The sequence below is a fragment of the Myotis daubentonii genome, chromosome 3 (assembly GCF_963259705.1).
Source record: "Myotis daubentonii chromosome 3, mMyoDau2.1, whole genome shotgun sequence".
In the NCBI taxonomy this organism is placed as follows: Eukaryota; Metazoa; Chordata; class Mammalia; order Chiroptera; family Vespertilionidae; genus Myotis; species Myotis daubentonii.
In genome coordinates, this window is record NC_081842.1 from 129,957,077 (window position 1) to 129,975,449 (window position 18,373).

The 18,373-nt window shown below is 42.3% G+C and overlaps 2 protein-coding genes across 10 annotated transcripts in view; one reads left to right on the forward strand and one right to left on the reverse strand.

Moving 5' to 3' along the window:
• CAGE1 (cancer antigen 1) overlaps positions 1 to 4,870 on the reverse strand; it is an 85,820-nt gene extending 80,950 nt beyond the window's left edge. The window contains exons 1-3 of one of the 7 annotated variants that reach the window (XM_059688547.1): positions 4,589 to 4,870; positions 2,442 to 2,659; positions 806 to 893 (exon numbers count right to left, since the gene is read on the reverse strand). In XM_059688547.1, coding sequence (XP_059544530.1) covers positions 806 to 893; positions 2,442 to 2,579 — 226 coding nt within the window. In that variant the 5' untranslated portion in view covers positions 2,580 to 2,659; positions 4,589 to 4,870. Of the gene's footprint in view, positions 1 to 805; positions 894 to 2,441; positions 2,660 to 4,056; positions 4,301 to 4,403 lie in introns of those variants that run through there. The other 6 variants (XM_059688548.1, XM_059688546.1, XM_059688551.1 and 3 more) reach the window with 6 other exon arrangements.
• Positions 4,871 to 4,932: 62 nt separating this feature from the next.
• RIOK1 (RIO kinase 1) overlaps positions 4,933 to 18,373 on the forward strand; it is a 38,334-nt gene continuing 24,893 nt past the window's right edge. The window contains exons 1-3 of one of the 3 annotated variants that reach the window (XM_059688555.1): positions 4,934 to 5,176; positions 5,496 to 5,622; positions 11,433 to 11,640. In XM_059688555.1, the coding sequence (XP_059544538.1) occupies positions 11,512 to 11,640 (129 nt within the window). In that variant the 5' untranslated portion in view covers positions 4,934 to 5,176; positions 5,496 to 5,622; positions 11,433 to 11,511. Of the gene's footprint in view, positions 5,177 to 5,495; positions 5,623 to 11,266; positions 11,289 to 11,432; positions 11,641 to 18,373 lie in introns of those variants that run through there. The other 2 variants (XM_059688554.1, XM_059688556.1) reach the window with 2 other exon arrangements.

Genomic DNA, 18,373 nt, shown 5'->3' on the forward strand with positions numbered 1-18,373 from the left:
GTGAGGACAAGAAGACGGCCAACTGAGAGGCCTCAGGAGAAACCCACTCTGCAGGACCTTGATCTTGGACTTCCAGCCTCTAGAACAGCGGTTCTCAACCTGTGGGTCGCGACCCCTTTGGCGGTCAAACAACCCTTTCACAGGGGTCGCCTAAGACCATCCTGCATATCACATATTTACATTATGATTCATAACAGTAGCAACGTTACAGTTATGAAGTAGCAACGAGAATGATTTTATGGTTGGGTCACAACATGAGGAACTGTATTTAAAGGGCCAGAAGGTTGAGAACCACTGCTCTAGAACTGTGAGAATATAAATTTGAATTGCTGAAGCCACCCAGTCTGTGGTATTTCGTTATGGCAGCTCTACATATACATTGCCTGTTTTTTTTTTTGTTGCTATTGTTTTTTAAATTGAGTTATATGTTTCTTTTTCTTATTGGAGTTCTGTATTGTAGATACTAATCCTCTGTCAACTGTATACATTACAGGTACCTTAGACTGTGGCTTGCTTTTTTACTTTGTTCATTATAATTTAGACACACAAATTTTAAAAAATTTAATATAGTCAAATGTATTATGGTTTGTATTTCTTGTGTTACTCTCTGAGCCTCATCTTTAAAATGAAGATAAAAACAGCCCTTATTTACAAAGAAGTAAAAGTCCTATTCCATAGGCTTGTTTATAAATGTGATAATGTATATAAAATGCTTAGCACAGTACTTAGCTCTTATTATCATCATCACAGGACACACAAAAAATCTTAGTTTCTGTTTGTATATTGCCAACAAAGAGATACTCACCACCTAACACATCATCTAGTGTGCTATAAATTTCTTCAGAAAGTGTGATTTTAGACTCATTTTCCTTTTTTACATTCTTTATTTCATTCTGTATTAATAATAAAAAAGGCATTATGAATACTTAAAATACCATTGGCCTCTCCTAAAGGTGTATGTACATTGCTATGTAATTTTTGTTAGTTAATCAAGTATGTGGATCTAAATGATGTTCTAAAAAAGTTCTTCTCTCTTATAAAGTTAGCTGGTTACAAATCTCTATTCAATATGCTTTTTATAGCATCGTTCCACTTATTGAATGTACCTGAAGTACAATAAAAACTGAATTATGTAACTATCTGTTTTTTTTACTTGTTGCTAATTCAGATCATTCCTTCTAATTAGATTTTTAAAGTATCAGGAATAATATACTTGAAAAATAAAATAGCAATATTCACATGTATTGATGTTATATTCATATAAACTTCTTGGTACTCCATTACTCATTGAATTTCAAAGATCACTTCTAATTCTTTTTTTAAAAATATATTTTATTGATTTTTTACAGAGAGGAAGGGAGAGGGACAGAGAGTTAGAAACATCAATGAGAGAAAAACATCGATCAGTTGCCTCCTGCACACTCCCTACTGGGGATGTGCTCTATCCACTGAGCCAAACCGGTTAGGGCTCTAATTCTTGTCTTACACAATATTACTGTTTTTAGCTAAACTATGCCTTTGGTCTATAAATTTTCTATAAAAAACAAGAGGGAGGACTTCCTTATATAATTAATTTAAAACATTCGTTCTTTACAATTCACTGCACAGCAACTTATTCCAAATTAACACCATAATACTATGACCAAAATTTTTCCAAAATGAAAATAGACCAGATGTCAGGCTCCTTGTGTTCTTGTTCTGATTCTTACTGAGTTGTTGTGGCTATGTGTTCTGGTATACTCATGGGACTTCATGAAGAGACTAGAAAGGATCAGTTTTAACAGTTTGTAAAGTTCTACCTTTCTTTTTTTTTTAAATAAATATTGCCTGTTTTTAATATATTTTATTGATTTTTTACAGAGAAGGAGGGAGAGGGATATAGAGCTAGAAACATCGATGAGAGAGATTGATCAGTTGCCTCCTGCACGTTCCCCAGTGGAGATGTGCCCGCAACCAAGATACATGCCCTTGACCGGATTCGAACCTGGGACCCTTCAGTCCGCAGGACGATGCTCTATCCACTGAGCCAAACCGGTTCAGCAAGTTCTACCTTTCTTGAAAACCAGTTCCACTATTCCTCTCTTCTATGCCTCCACTGGAGATTCCTTTATTGTTCTTTGTATATTTGTTGAGGCTATTTTTCCATTGATTTTTAGAAAGAGTGGAAGGGAAGGAGGAAGACAGAGAAAAAGAAACATCAATGTGAGAGAGAGAGTCTATTGGTTGCCTCCTGCATGAGCTGCCCGGGCTCGAGCCTGCAACCGTGGTAAATGCCTGGAATCGAACCCAGGATCCTTCTGTCCACAGGCTGATCCTCTACCCACTGAGCCAAGCCAGCTAAGGCTGTTCCTCATATTTTTTTAAAAAATGTTTGTTCATATGGAACACAATGTGAATGTTAAATGTATCTGTATCTCCCAGACCTCATAAGCAATGCACACCTGAGACAAGTCTGAAGTCGTATTGCTGGTTTCCATACAGGAGGGAGAATTTGAGTGAGTTAAATCTTGAGAAAGACTGGTAAAATTCATGGCATCCACTTCTGACATGCTTTCTAATTTTTCATGAGAAACATCCATGTCAAAATATACAGGATCTGAAGGTGATCACCAAATTTTTTGATATTTCTTGTTCCTAACTGTTGAATGATGGAAGGCTTCTTTAAAAAAACACATAATTTTAAGGTCTTTTAGCATATGCAAACAAAAAACTTCCCCCCTCCCTTTGCACAGTAAGAAAGCAGTAAAGTTCACGGCCCTAAATTTTAAAATGTCATTTGCCAAGTTATTGAAAAAATAAAGAATTTTAGTGCGAGTATACCATACCATGGTAACTTTGTATGGTAGTAAATAATTTGGACAAAAGAAAATTACTGAAAAGATTTGCGACCCAGAAGGTGAAGGGATCTCTAAGTTATTTAATCAAAAGATATTCACAAAATATTATCAGAGACCTATTAGGTTCCACCAAACACTGACTGCATTTCTATTTAATAATTGCTATTTGAATATTTCTTTATCAAGTCAAATCCAACATTGTAAATCAATGTTCCCTCAGGCACTTGGGGTTTGAAAACTTGGCATCCTTCTACCTCATTGTCCAAGTCCTGTCCATTTATCCTTTAAAAATGATTTTCATAACCCATGCTTTCTTTCCATCCCTTAGATCATTACTCTGGTCCATACTCTTCTAATTCCTCAGGTCTGTTAGGGGGTGGGGATGGAAAAGATGTCCAATCACAGTGACTTCAAATTCTTCTGCTTGACTTTCTAGGTCTTCCATAGCCTGAACCCACTTTACCTAGCCAATACTCCCCTGCTGTAGTAGGATCAAGCTCACTTCCCTGCAAATAGGTCATGCTCCTTACCACTTCAGTAGTCTGTCCTTGCAAGCGCTTCTCTCTCCTAAACTTTCCTATCTAACTATTCATCTATTTTTTAAATTCCTAAAATCTTTAGTCTAAATCTCTCATAATTAAATACCTATTCGTTTTACTGTTTTAGTCTTAACCATGGTTTCAAGCGTGTTAGTGTTTATATTCACAGATTACACATACTTCTAGAAGAGTCCATTTATGGTTGTACAATACTCCCTATACCAAATGGACCAGTGTTGTCCAGGATAAATATTAATTTAACCCAGCATTCCAATTATTTATTTCTATTAACCTTCCCAATCTACAGTCACTACCATTTGCCTGGATTACTTTGTTGAATTATCAAATTAATAAATAATTTATTGAGGATTTATGTTTTTCAAACTTACATCATCCTTTGGTTAAGGATAAAAAAGCCACCGAGCCTAGCAGGCTAGTCAGGATTGGTGAATGGTTCAACTTTATGCTCAATTTTTCCCAATTTCCAAACACATAAGTATTGCCTAGGTTGTGGTGAAGGGAGTTTGAAAAATTTCCAAATGCAAAAACTGCAAGGGCCTTCTCTCTTAAATTTGGGAACCTAGAACTTCCAATTACACGTTTACACCTTTGTTCATAGGGCACAATCCGCCGCTTTGTTTTGTTAGGCTTACTTTTACCATCTTGCATTCCGACCTTACCGGATGTACGTTAAACTTTTAAAGTATTTATTCAAATGTTTCCAGAGATACTCTAAAGCTGTTTTAAGACCGGCGTCAAAAGAGGTGTCACTGGATCTCGCGGGAAGAAAGTGAGGGGGTGGCCGCTGGGGCGTCTGCTCTCGGGTCCGTGCCCGCCTCTCTGGTGCCCCGACCCCGCACCACCCGGCCCAGCCTCCTAGCGAGCGCCGCGGAGACCGAGGGGGCGGGATCCGCACGAAATAAAAAAGAGGTGTCAGTGGGGTTACTAGTCAAAACTCTAAGGTGTTCTTAAATTCTTTTCAGCCGTTATGACAAACCAGCTTTCTACAAGCACTTCTCACTTTCACCTCAAAACAACGCGCCAAACTCTTTGAATCGCAAAAGCGTGCTCACTTCCAGGGTCCACGCAGTTTCTTATACCCACAATAAGGATCTCGTGCTTCCACCCCCCCGCACCGGTTTCGCGGGAGGGAGAAGAACACTTTCCAACCTTTCCTATGGAATCCCCCGTCGGGAGGCAAGCGCGACGAACCGTTCCAGTGTGACGTCCGCTCGCCCCCGCCGCGCCAGCCAATCCCGGCGGGGAACGGCGCACGCCGGGCTGCGGCCCCAGGGGGCCCGGCCTGGGGGGACTCCGAAGTCTGTTACCGGAGTTGGGAAGTCATGCGGACGTAACCCCCCAGGCCGAACCTGTGGCTTGGCTGGAGCGCCTTTCTACAGGAAGACACAGAAACAAAAGCCTCCAGGTGGGACGGCGGGCCCAGCGAGGAAGGCGAACCGCTTGACACTTCCGTGTGACCTCCTTGCGCAGGCTCTCCGTGGGCCGTGGGACGGGACTTCCGGTAGAACATTTCCGGTAGGGGCGGGGCTTCCGTTGGAGCCGGGGGCGGCGGTACCGGGTCTGTAAATCCTAAATCCTCGTAGCACGTGGCGCGCTTTTGGCATCGGGACTACAGCGCGGTTTGCGAGGCGGGCGACCTCGGAGAGGCCGTGAGGTTGGGCCGTCTGTGTGGCTCCTCCGGTGGCGCTGACGCCCCGCGCGTGCCGTCATGGACTACCGGCGGCTGCTGATGAGTCGAGTGGTTCCCGGGCAGTTCGACGACGCGGACTCCTCCGACAGGTAGAAGGCGGTGCAGTACACCGACTTTGTTGGGGTTTTGCTCTCTCTGCCGCCGCCGAGCCTTGAGGGAGTTAACGCTGGTGTAGAGGGAGGCTGGTGGTGCATCGCGCTGGGGCTCTCTTCCCACACGGTCGCGTCTTTCTCAGTCCCAGGTAATGGCAGAGTTCACGAAAGCCGCTTGTCAGGGGTGTCCAGGGTTCCCAGGTTGGTTGGCATTGCTGAGAGGCCGAGTTCGGCATAGCGATTGGGAAACAGGTTTTTGCGCCTTACTGGTAACTTCATTCAGCGTTTAAAAACGGTTCTTACTTTATGTTGACAGTAAGGTGAGCACCTGCTATGTGCCAGGTTCTGTCCTCAGCGCTGGAGGTAGTGATGAACAAGGGAAACTGAGTCCCTGTCGTTGAATTTTACCGTCTACTTGAGAGGTGGAGCAATTAAGTACAAAAGTATTACTTAAAAAACAGATAATTATGTATACTATGTAAACAATTTAAGTCAGTTTGTAGAATAAGTTATGATTTGGTCAAGGAGGGCTTAAGTCCAGATCTGACCTACAAGAATGAGTTAACCTCAGGAAAAGGGGAGACAACAGCCATTCAGGAAGAGGGGACAGCAAGTGCTAAGTCCCCAGAGTGGGATCCCTCCTGCCTGTGAAAGGAAGAGCTATCTAGCCAGAGGTTCTCAACCTGTGGGTCGCGACCCCTTTGGCGGTCGAACGACCCTTTCACAGGGGTCACCTAAGACCATCCTGCATATCAGATATTTACATTACGATTCATAACAGTAGCAACATTACAGTTATGAAGTAGCAATGAAAATAATTTTATGGTTTGGTCACAACAATGAGGAACTAAATTTAAAGGGCCAGAGGTTGAGAACCACTGATAGGCCATTGTGCTTAGAGCACAACAGAGGTAGTTGAGCAGATTGGTAGGTAATGATATAGAAGTGAAAAGGGGCCAGATGATGGAGAGCAAGCATGTCAAACTCAAAGGCTAACACGGGCCAAATAAACAAGGTTTAAGTTTATGTGGGCCACAAAAAAACAAAAGCTTCAATTTTCATAGAAACGTAGGTTTATTTCGATAGAGACATGCTGAATACAAAGGGCTGAGATAAATGAGTAATCCTATTTAATAAAAGCCTAGTATGCTAAGTGTTTGGTTGTCCAGGTATCTGTTCAACCAATCAAAGCAAAATATGCTAATGATATGCTAAGGCTGCTTAACCACTCGCTATGACATACACTGACCACCAGGGGGCAGACACTCAACGCAGGAGCTGCCCACTGATGGTCAGTGCGCTCCCACATGGGGATCGCTGCTCAGCCAGAAGCCAGGCTCACGGCTGGCGAGCGGGAACCTCTCCCACCTCTGCCACGGAAGTCGGACATCCCCTGAGGGCTCCCGGACTGCAAGTGCATGAATTTTGTGCACCGGGCCTCTAGTTAACATAAAATAATACAACATTTTAATAAAAATTAACATTTTTTCTTGAACATTAACTTAGCAGACACTGAATAACTGCACAAATTAATAAGCATAATACAAATAAACCTATTTTTCTTTTTCTCCAAAAGTGAAATATTTCCTGTTGTGCACACCAAATAATGACGGAACTTTTTGCCATGGCAATCTGCTACTGAAATATTTGCTGTTGGTATTAGTGGAGAGAAATGGTGCTCCTGCACGTAAGGCGCGTAAGGGAAATGAATGCAACAAGATTATAGTAATCAGTCATTAGTGCACATTGTACAGACAGTCCTTGGGTTACCTTGGACTCAATGTATGTCGTTTTGTGGTTACCTTGCCATTTCCCATTTATTTATAAAAAAAAAAGTTCCATCATTTTGACGTATGTACATATGTGCTTTATGTTTTTTATTTGTTTACCACAAGTAAAGGTCAGGAATTGTTATCTTTCTTTTAAATTTGCAAAAATCACATGACGTAGTGCTGTAGGAACGGATCTCCGACATAACCCGAGGACCTACTGTAGCTCATTATTAATAATTATGTGTAACAGGAAATTGTAAAAAGTAAGTTACGAAATTTTAATTCACACGTTTCTTACTATTATATTGGCTGGGCTGCAAAAATATTCGTTGTGGGCCACATGCAGCCCGCCGGCCACGAGTTTGACATGCTTGATGTAGAGCCTTACAAGTGATGGTAAGGAGTTGAGATATTCTAGGGCTTAGAAAGCCATAGAGGGATGCTAGCAGGAGAATGATGTAATCTGATTTATGACTTAAAGGAATCACTTTGCTATGGAGAAGATGATTTTGGAATGCTGAGTGGAAGCAGTACAAAAGTAATAAAAATAATTTAGTTCAGAGATGATGGACATTTAGAGATAAGGTCATAGAGATAATTTACAGATAGAAATGACAATTTGGTGGTAGATTGAATGTGGGATATGAAGCAAAAGTTATTAAGGATAACTTTCACATAAAGCAAGATGAAACTGTTTTATAATTTCAAGAAAATGGTTTTTACTTTATGTTTACAGTAAGGCTTCATTGCATGCAAATTTTCTTAACTATAGATTTTTTTCAGTAAGTATATGTTGATCACTTGCTATGTGTCAGATATAGTGTTAGTTGGTAGGGATACATTGGTGTAAACTACTCTGACACCAACATTGCACTCTAGCAGGGAAAACATTAAAAAATTAGACAAATTGGCTGGTCCAGCCTGGCTCAGTGGTTGAGCAGTAACCTATGAACCAGGAAGTCACGGTTGGATTCCAGGTCGGAGCACATGCCTGGGTTGTGGGCTCTATCCCCAGTAGGAGGCAGCCAATCGATTCTCATCATTGATATTTCTATCTCTCTCCCTTCCTCTCTGAAATCAATAAAAAATATGTATTTTAAAAAATTAGACAGAAGATTTGGATTAGAATTGGGTAAGTGGTACAAAGGAGAAACGGGTGAATAATATGTAAGATTTCCCTAGGCAAGTGATAGTAAACTAATGCTGTAAGGATAAGTAGGATTTAGCCAGAGAATTGAGAAAGACATTCCAGATTTATGTTTACACATAAGAATATAAAAGGCCCAAGGGAAGAAGTTAAGGGGAAATATCTATCACTGGATATTGTAAAGGTAAACCAATGGATTCTGTCCACCACCTTTCCCTTTCCCCACCCACAGTCACTTTGGCAATTTCTGGAGACATTTTTGTTTGTCACAACTGGGGATGGTGCTGAACTAGTGGCATCTGGTAGGTAGAGGCTAGAGATGCTGCCAACAGTTCTATGAGGCACAAAACAACTTCCCACAACAAAGAATTGTCCAGCCAAGGTTGAGAAGACCCAGTACTATTGAAGGTATAACTTTAACATGCCACTTTAGGTTATTAGCAAATGAAGGGTCAACTTATGGATTATGTTTATGAAATCCTAGTAAATAGTAGGTGTTTAATGACTATTTGTTTCATAAAGATTTGGAGCTCTGTAAACCATCCTATCTAATAATAGACAAACATGGTAATTAACCATGCCTCCGCTATGCTTCCCATTGGCTAATCAGCAAGATATGCAAATTAACTGCCAACCAAGATGGCGGCCGGCAGCCAGGCAGCTGAAGCGAACAGAAGGCTTGCTTGCTCCAGTGATGGAGGAAGCCAAGTTCCCTGCCTGCTGCGGCCCAGCTCTGAGCTCCGGGTGCAACAATGTTGCAATTATAGAAGCTAAACAAACCCCAGAAACCTGCTTTCAGCCAGCCGGCCTCGGAGCTGGAGCCGCAACAAAGTTTCAATTACAGAAGTTAAATAAATCCCAGAATTAAAAAAGAAAAAAGGAGAGACTGGGGGCTTCAGTTGCAGGCTTGGCCCACCTGAAAACAGCCCTCAGCCCCTCACCCAGGCTGGCCAGGCACCCCAGTGGGGACCCCCACCCTGAAGGGGGTGTGGGCAGCCTGAAAACAGCCCTCAGCCCCTCACCCAGGCTGGCCAGGCACCCTAGTGGTGACCCCCACCCTGAAGGGGGTGTGGCCAGCCTGAAAACAGCCCTCAGCCCCTCACCCAGGCTGGCCAGGCACCCAAGAGGGACCCCCACCCTGATCCAGGACACCATTCAGGGCAAACCAGCCGGCCCCCACCCAGGCACCAGGCCTCTATCCTATATAATAAAAGGGTAATATGCAAATTGACCTTAACAGCAGAAAGACTGGGAATGACTGGTCACTATGACACACACTGACCACCAGGGGGCAGATGCTCAATGCAGGAGCTGTCCCCTGGTGGTCAGTGCACTCTCACATGGGGAGCTCTGCTCAGCCATAAGCCAGGCTGACGGCTGCCAGCACAGCGGTGGTGGTAGGAGCCTCTCCTGCCTCCTCAGCAGCACTAAGGATGTCCGACAGCAGCTTAGGCCTACTCCCCGCTGGCAAGTGGACATCCCCTGAGGGCTCCTGGGCTGCCAGAGGGATGTCTGACTGCCAGCTTAGGCCCAATTCCCCACGGAGCGGGCCTAAACCAGGAGGTGGTCATCCCCCAAGGGGTCCCAGACTGTGAGATGGCACAGGCCAGGCTGAGGGACCTCCCAAGTGCACAAACTTTGTGCACCGGGCCTCTAGTCTATACTAATAAAGAGTTAATATGCTAACGAGCAGGACGCTGTAACGGGTAATGACCAGGTCATTAGCATATAGCTGGGGCGTTGCTCCAGAGATGGGCGGAAGTGGGGAGGCACCTAGAGGAGGCAGGACCATCCTGTTCCCGGGAGGGCAGGGGTGAGAGCCCATAGCACTCCCCTCACCAATCCTTCACCGCCCACTGCTTGCACTCTCAGTGCCCTGCAGCCCACCTGCCAGGGGAAGGAGCACAGCGCAGCAGACGGGAGGCTTCCATGCTCTCCTCCAGCGCCATGACGGGGTGGATCCGTTGTGTTACTCCGGAGACAGGTGGAAGCGGGGACGGAGCAGAAGCGGGGACCAGCCCGAGGCGACTGGAGGGACTGAGGTTGGAGCTTGTAGCAGCCAGAGAAGGCCAGAGGGTTTAGGGGCTGGGCCAGGTGCGCTGGAGCTCTGCGTGAACAGGTTTGGGTATCAAGGCAGGACTGAAGGTGGGTGGGCGGCAACGTGCAATATCGCATGCTTGGCTCCTAGTGCTTAATAAATAACTCAGAATTGATAATCTGAATTTATTTAAACTCACATCTGACTTTTTAAGCTGGTAGTGCATATTATCAATTGTTTTATATGGTTTCTGTCCTCATTCTTTACATGAAAAGTCAAAACTGGTAGCACCTCTGTAAAATCTGACATGCAGACATGTTTTGTTTGATAAGCACAGTGTTTTGATAAATTGAACTTGCCAGTTAAGTGGGATATTTTACACAAAAATCCATATTCCTGGTTTCTCTTGAAAACCTAAGAAGATATATAACCCTGGGTCTGAATTCTCACATGACAAAAACAAACCCTATTCGTTGTGCTTTCTTTATGCTGGGCATCAATCCCTTCTTCTGTATAGTTATATCAAGCCTACTTTCTTATTTGTGGTCCTTGTATGCACCATTCCTTCCCTTCATGAACAAGGGTGATTTGAAGTTCTTTGTGTAACACAGATCTTGAATACAGCTTTTGATGCAAAGTGTTATTGAGTTCAAGGTAAAGCTGCTTTAGACTTATTCCCAAGTTTTGTCAGAAAGCTTTTTGTTTTCATACTCTCTCTCAAAGCAGCTCTGTAAGTAGTTTTCCTAATCAGGTCTGGAGTATTGATCGGAGCCAGTTCTTTCAGCAGAGAAGTTAGCAATATAAATTCTGACTTAGGCAGAGGTAGGTTTAACACTTGATGTACTTCTTTAGTAGGGCCTACAGCAGTGATGGTGAACCTTTTGAGCTCGGCGTGTCAGCATTTTGAAAAACCCTAACTTAACTCTGGTGCCGTGTCACATATAGAAATTTTTTGATATTTGCAACTATAGTAAAACAAAGACATATTTTTGATAATTTATTTTATATATTTATATGCCATTTAACAAAGAAAAATCAACCAAAGAAATGAGTTCACGTGTCACTTCTGACACGCGTGTCATAGGTTCGCCATCACTGGCCTAGAGAATATGCAAACAACTGGGACAGAACTCTGAAAAACAGAAGAACTTGGTACTAAAATTAAGTTCATTGGCAGATATATTGTAAGGGAACCTTTGGGTTTTGTTACAGATTTACTCTATTATGTTGTGAATAAATACATATGTAAGTCTAATTAGAGTATGTTTAAATATGCTAAAATATTGTTATTTCTAGCGAAAACATTGACTTGAAGACAATCAAAGAGGGAGATGGCAATCTGTTTGAAGACTTTCAAAATAATGTGAATGAGAAGATGAATGAAGATGAGATAGAAGATGAGGGAGAAGAGGAGGAAGATTATGATGATGACGATGATTGGGACTGGGATGATGGAGGAAAACTCACCAAGTGTTATATCTCGAATGGAGGGAGTAACCCACAGGTATTTTATAAATGATTCTATAAATCTTGATGTTTGCTTATGTATTTTTACTTATTTTTATGAAGGCCTACTGTTTTTTAAAAATTGAATTTATTGGGGTGACATCCTATCTAATAAAAGAGAAACATGGTAATTAGCCGTACATCCACTACCCTTCCCATTGGCTAATCAGGGTGATATGCAAATTAACTACCAGCCAAAATGGTGGCCGGCAGCCAGGCAGCTTGAAGCTGACATGAGGCTTGTTGCTTCAGTGACGGAGGACTCCAACGTTCCCCACCTGCCTTGCCGGCCTCTGAGCTTGCAGTTTGAAACATTGTTACAAATATAGAAGCTAAACAAAACCCCAGAAACCCGCTTTCAGCCAGCCGGGATCTAAGAGCTGGAGTTGATACAGTATTTCGATTATTGAACCCAAACAAACCAGATACCTGCTTTCAGCAGCAGAGGTCTCAGAGCTGGAGTCAGAGCTAAAGCTGGCCCAGAATAAAAAAATAAATAAAAATAAAAAAAGGAGCGGTTGGGAGCTTCAGTCACCCGCCAGTCTGAAAACAGCCCTCAGCCCCTCACCCAGTGGGGACCCCTACTCTGAAGGGTGTGTGACCAGCTGCAAACAGCCATCATCCCCACACCCAGGCTGGCCAGGCACCCCAGTGGGGACCCCCACCCTGATCCAGGATACCCTTCAGGGCAAACCAGCCGGCCCGCATCCATGCACCAGGCCTCTATCCTATATAGTAAAAGGGTAATATGCCTCCCAGCACCGGGATCAGCAGAGCCGTGAGGCCTCCCGGCACCGGGATCAGTGTGACAGGGGGCAGCGCCCAAACCCCCTGATCGCCCTGTGGCTCTGTGTGTGACAGGGTGGGGCCACAACCTCCCTATCCACCCTGCTCTGTTTGTGACAGGGGAAGGCGCCCCAACCCCCTGATCAGCCGTGCTCTGTGCCTGATAGAGGGGAGCTCCCCAACCCCCTGATCGCCCTGCAGCTCTGTGTGTGACAGGGTGAGGCGCCCCCCCCCAACGGGCCCTGCTCTGTGTGTGACAGGGTACAGCCATAACCTCCTCATCGACCTTGCCCTGAGTGTGAGAGTGGCGGTGCTCCAACCCGCTGAGGGGCCCTGCTCTGTGGGTGATAGAGGGTGACGCCCCAACCCCCTGATTCGCCCTGCTCTGTGTGTGACAGGGGGTGGTGCCCCAACTCCTCTATCGGCCCTACTCTGTGAGTGACAGGGCGGAGCTCCTCAACCCCCTGATCGGCCCTGCTCTGTGAGTGACAGGGGGGAGCTCTCCAATCCCCTGATGGGCCCTGCTCTGTGCGTGACAGGGGGCAGCGCCCCAACCCCCTGATGGGCCCTGCTCTGTGCGTGACAGGGGGGAGCTCCCCAACCCCCTGATCGACCCTGCTCTGAGCCCGACCAGTGGCTGCACCTAGGGATTGGGCCTGCCCTCTGCCACCCAGGAGCAGGCCTAAGCCAGCAGGTCGTTATCTCCCGAGGGGTCCCAGACTGTGAGAGGGCACAGGCCGCGCTGAGGGACCCTTCCTCCCCCCCTCCGAGTGCACAAATTTTTGTGCACCTGGCCTCTAGTTGGTTAATAAAATTTTATAGGTTTCAGGTATATGATTCTATGGAACATCATCTGTGTATTTTATTGTGTGTTTACCATCCCTAGTCATGTCTTCTTCCAATACAATTAATCCCCCTTTTATCCTCTTACTCCCCCCAACTCCCCTTTCCCTTTGGCAATCACCATACTTTTAATTGTGTCTATCAGTTTTTTTCCTTCGCTTAATCCCTTCACCTTTTCCCCCTAGTCTCCCAACCTCTGTTCCTTCTGACAGATGTCAGTCTTTTCTCTTATCTAGGAGTCTGCATTTACTTTGTTTCTTAGTTTCTTATGTTTATTAGATTTCACATATAGGTGAAATCATATGGTACTTGTCTTTCTCTGACTGCTTATTTCACTTAGCATAATATTTTCCAGGTCCATCCATGCTATCACAAAAGATAAGATTTCCTCCTTTTTTTAAGACCAGGTTTTATTCTATTGTGTAAATGTACCACAGCTTCTTTATCCACTCATCTACTAATGGGCACTTGGGCTGCTTCCAAGTCTTTGCTTTTGTAAAAGTAGCACTGCTATGAACATATGGGTGCATGTATTTTTTCAAATTAGTATTTCGGGTTTCTTTGGATATATTCCCAGAAGTGGAATTGCTAGGTCATAAGGCACTTCCATTTTTAATTTTTTGAGGAAACGCCATACTGTTTTCCACAGTAGCTGCACCAATCCCACCAACAAACAGTGTATGGGGGTTCCCTTTCCTCCACATCCTCACCAACACTTACTGTTTGTTGATTTATTGATGTTAGCCATGCTGACAGGTGTGAGGCAATCTCTCATTGTGGTTTTAATTTGCATTTCTCCAATGATTAGTTACATTGAGCATCTTTTCATATGTCTATTGGTCATCTGTATGTCCTCTTTGAAGAAGTGTCTATTCTTTTTTTTTAAAAAATATACTTTATTGATTTTTTACAGAGAGGAAGGGAGAGGGATAGAGAGTTAGAAACATCGATGAGAGAGAAACATTGATCAGCTGCCTCCTGCACGCCCCCTACTGGGGATGTGCCTGCAACCAAGGTACATGCCCTTGACTGGAATCGAACCTGGGACCTTTCAGTCCACAGGCCGACGCACTATCCACTGAGCCAAACCGGATAGGGCGAGAAGTGTCTATTCTTTTGGTCATTTTTTAATTGGATTGTTTGTTTTTTTGGTGTTGAGTTTATAAGTTCCTTATAAATTTTGGGTATCAAATATATCATCATCAAATGTATCATTAGCAAATATGTTCTCCGATTCAATGGGTTGTCTTTTTATTTTGTTGATGGTTTCCTTGTTTTGCAAAAGCTTTTTAGTTTGAGGTCCCATTTGCTTATTTGTTCATTTGTTTCCCTTGCCCAAGGAGATATATCAGAAACAATATTGTTATGAGAAATGTCTGAGATATTACTACCTATGTTTTTTCTAATATTTTTATGATCTTGAGTCTTACATTTAAGTCTTTATTACATTTTGAATTTATTCTCGTGTGTGGTGTAAGGTGGTCTAGTTTCATTTTTTTGCACAGTATCTGTCCATTGTATATTCTTGTTTTCTTTGTCAAATATTAATTGACCATAAAGGCATGGGTTTATTTCTGGGCTTTCTGTTCTGATCCATTGATTTATATGTCTGTTTTTATGGCGGTACCATGCTGTTTTGATTACTATAGCCTTTTAGAATATTTTGATAACAGGTAGTATGATCCCTCCAACTTTGTTCTTCTTTTTCAAGAATGCTGTGGCTATTTGGGGTCTTTTGTGGTTCCATATAAATTTTTGGAATATTCTATTCTGTGAAATATATGCCATTGGTATCTTGATAGAAATTGTGTTGAATCTGTAGACTGCTTTGGATAGCATGGACATTTTAATTATTTTAATTCTTATCTATGATTATGGTATATGCTTACACGTATTTGTATCTTCTTCAGTTTCTTTTGTCAGTGTCTTATAATTTTCTGAATACAGGTCTTTTACTTTGTTGGTTAAATTTATTCCAAGGTATTTTTTTTATGCACTCCTAAATGGAATTGTTTTCTTAGTTTTCTTCTCTGATAGTTCATTATTGATGTATAAAAATATAACTGATTTCTGAATATTTATTTTGTATTTTGCTACTTTACTGAATTTATTTATCATTTCCAGTAGTCTTTTGGTGAAATGTTTAGGGTTCTCTCTATATAGTATCATGTCATATGCAAATGATGACAGTTTTACTTTTTCCTTTTCAATGTGGATGCCTTTTATTTTTTACTTCTTGTGTGGTTGCTGTCACTAGGACTTCCAGTACCATCTTTATGTATAAAAGCCTAAGCGACCTAACAACTGGTCGACCTGTTGCTATGACATGCACTGACCACCAGGGGACAGACACTCAACACACAGGATCGGGCTCCCTCATATCTGGATTGGGCCTGCAGGGATTGAGCTGAAACCGGCTATCCGACAACCCCCGAGGGGTCCCAGATTGTGAGAGGGCCCAGGCCTGGCTGAGGGACCCCATTGGTGCACAAATCCATGCACCGGGCCTCTAGTGTTGAATAAGAGTGGTAAAAGCAGACATTCCTATCTTTTTCCTGATGTTAAGGGAAATGCTTGTCATTTTTACCCATGGAGTATGATGTTGGTTGTGGGTTTGTCATACAGATATGGCCTCTATTATGCTGAGGTAAATGCCCTCTATTCCCACTTTGCTGAGAGTTTTTATCGTATATGGGTGCTGGATTTATAAAATGCTTTTTCTGCATTTCTTTTTTTTTTTTTTTTTTTAATATATTTTATTGATTTTCCACAGAGAGTCAGAGAGAGGGATAGAGAGCTAGAAACATCGATGAGAGAGAAACATCGATCAGCTGCCTCCCGCACACCCCCACTGGGGATGTGCCCGCAAGCAAGGCACATGCCCTTGGCTGGAATCGAACCCGGGACCCTTCAGTCCGCAGGCCGACACTCCATCCACTGAGCCAAACCGGTCAGGGCTTCTGCATTTCTTGATATGGTCTTATGATTTTTATCCTTCATTTTGTTTATGTGATGTGTCACATTTATTGATTTGTGGATATTTTACCAACCTTTCATCCCTGGAATAAATCCCTATCCATTTAGGTGGGTGATCTTTTTCATGTATTGCTGGATCTGGTTTGGTAATATCTTAGCATCTATATTCATCAGGAATATTGGCTTGTAATTTTTTTTCCTTGTAGTGTCTTTTGTGGTTTTAGAATTAGGATAATGCTAGCCTCATAAATTGAACTTGGAAGTCTTTCCTCCTCTTGAAGTTTTTGGAGTAATTTGAGAAGGATGAGTGTTAGTTCCTCTTTGAATGTTTGGTAAAATTTTCCTGTGAAGCCATCTGATCCGGGACTTTTGTTTGTTGGGAGGTTTTTTTAAATTACTGCTTTAATTTCATTATTTATTCACATTTTCTGATTCTTCCTGATTCAGTTTTGGAAGATTGTATGTTTCTAGAAACTTATCATTTCATGCAGATTGTCCAGTTTGTTGGCATATAGTTGTTCATAGTATTTTCTTACAATCTTTTGTATTTCTGTGGTGACAGTTTTTACCTCTTTCCTATGTGATTTTATTTATTTGGGTCCTCCCTCTTTTTTTCTTGATGAGTGGTTAAAGGTTTGTCAATCTTGTTTATCTTTTCAGAGAACTAGTTCTTGATTTCATGGATTTTTTTGTATTGTCTTTTTAGTGCCCATGTCATTTATTTCTTCTCTGATCTTTATAATTTCCTTCTATTTACTCTGGGCTTGTTTGTTGTTCTTTTTCTAGTTCTTTTAGGTGTAGAGTTAGATTGTTTCTTTGAAATTTTTCATACTTCTTGAGGTAGGCCTGTAGTGCTGCGAACTTCCCTCTCAGGACTGCTTTCACTGTGTCCAATAGATTTTTGGTTGTGTGTTCATTTTCATTTGTCACAAGGCAACTTTTTATTTCTTCCTTGATCTCAATGTTAACCTATTCATTGTTTCTTTAGTAATATGTTATTTTTCTTCCATGTATTTGTGTGTTTTTCAGGTGTTGTTTTTTTTTTAATTTGTTTATTTTGTTTTGATTGATTTCTAGTTTCATTATGGCCAGAGAAGATACTTGATATGATTTTAGTCTTCTTAAATTTATTGAGACTTGTTTTGTGTCCTAATCTAGTGTGTCATTTAAGGCGGCTATTTCTTTGAGATTTTCTATCTGGAAGACTAATGTCAATGGAATATTAAAATCTCTGACTATGGCTGTATTACTGTAAATCTCACTCTTTATGTCTCATCTCCCTTTCTGTCTGAGATTTTCTTTATATATGTAGGGGCTCCTATGTTGGGTACATAAATGTTTACAGGGGTTACATTCTCTTTTTGGATTGTTTCCTTTATCATTATGTAGTGTCCTCCTTTATCTCTTACTATATATAGGTTTTGGTTGGTTGTGTGTTCATTTTCATTTGAAAATGGAAGTTTTTAATCTCTTGCTTGATCTCATTGGTAACCCATTCATCTATAATAATAAAAGTGTAATATGCTAATTAGACCAGACATCCTTCTGGATGTCCTTCCAGATGACTTTCTGGACATCCTTCCAGATGACCTTCTGGATGAAGCTGGGGCTGCGAGGGAAGCCTGGGTCCCCGGTGGCAGAGGGAAGCCGGGTGCCGGTGGCTGGAGGACGGAAGGCCTACTCTTGCACAAATTTTCATGCATCGGGCCTTTAGTTGTTTAATAACATGCTATTTAGCCTCTAAGTATTTGAGTGTTTTTGAGTTTTTTTATTGTAGTTGATTTCTAACTTTATGCCATTGTGATCTGAGAAGATGCTTGGTGTTATATCAGTCTTCTTCAATTTGTATAAACTTGTTTTGTGTCCTAACATGTGGTCTGTCTTTGAGAATGTTTTATGTGCACTTGAGAAAAATACATATTCTGTTGTTTTGGGGTGGAATGTTCTGTAAATACAGATTCATCTGAATTAGTAAGTCATTTAAGGCCTCTGTTTCCTTGTTAATTTTTTGTGTGGAAGATCTATCCAGTGGTGTTAGTGGGGTATTAAAGTCCCCTACTATGACTGTATTGCCGTCAATCTCTCCCTTAAAGTCTGCCAAAAGTTTTTTTTTATGTACGTGGCAT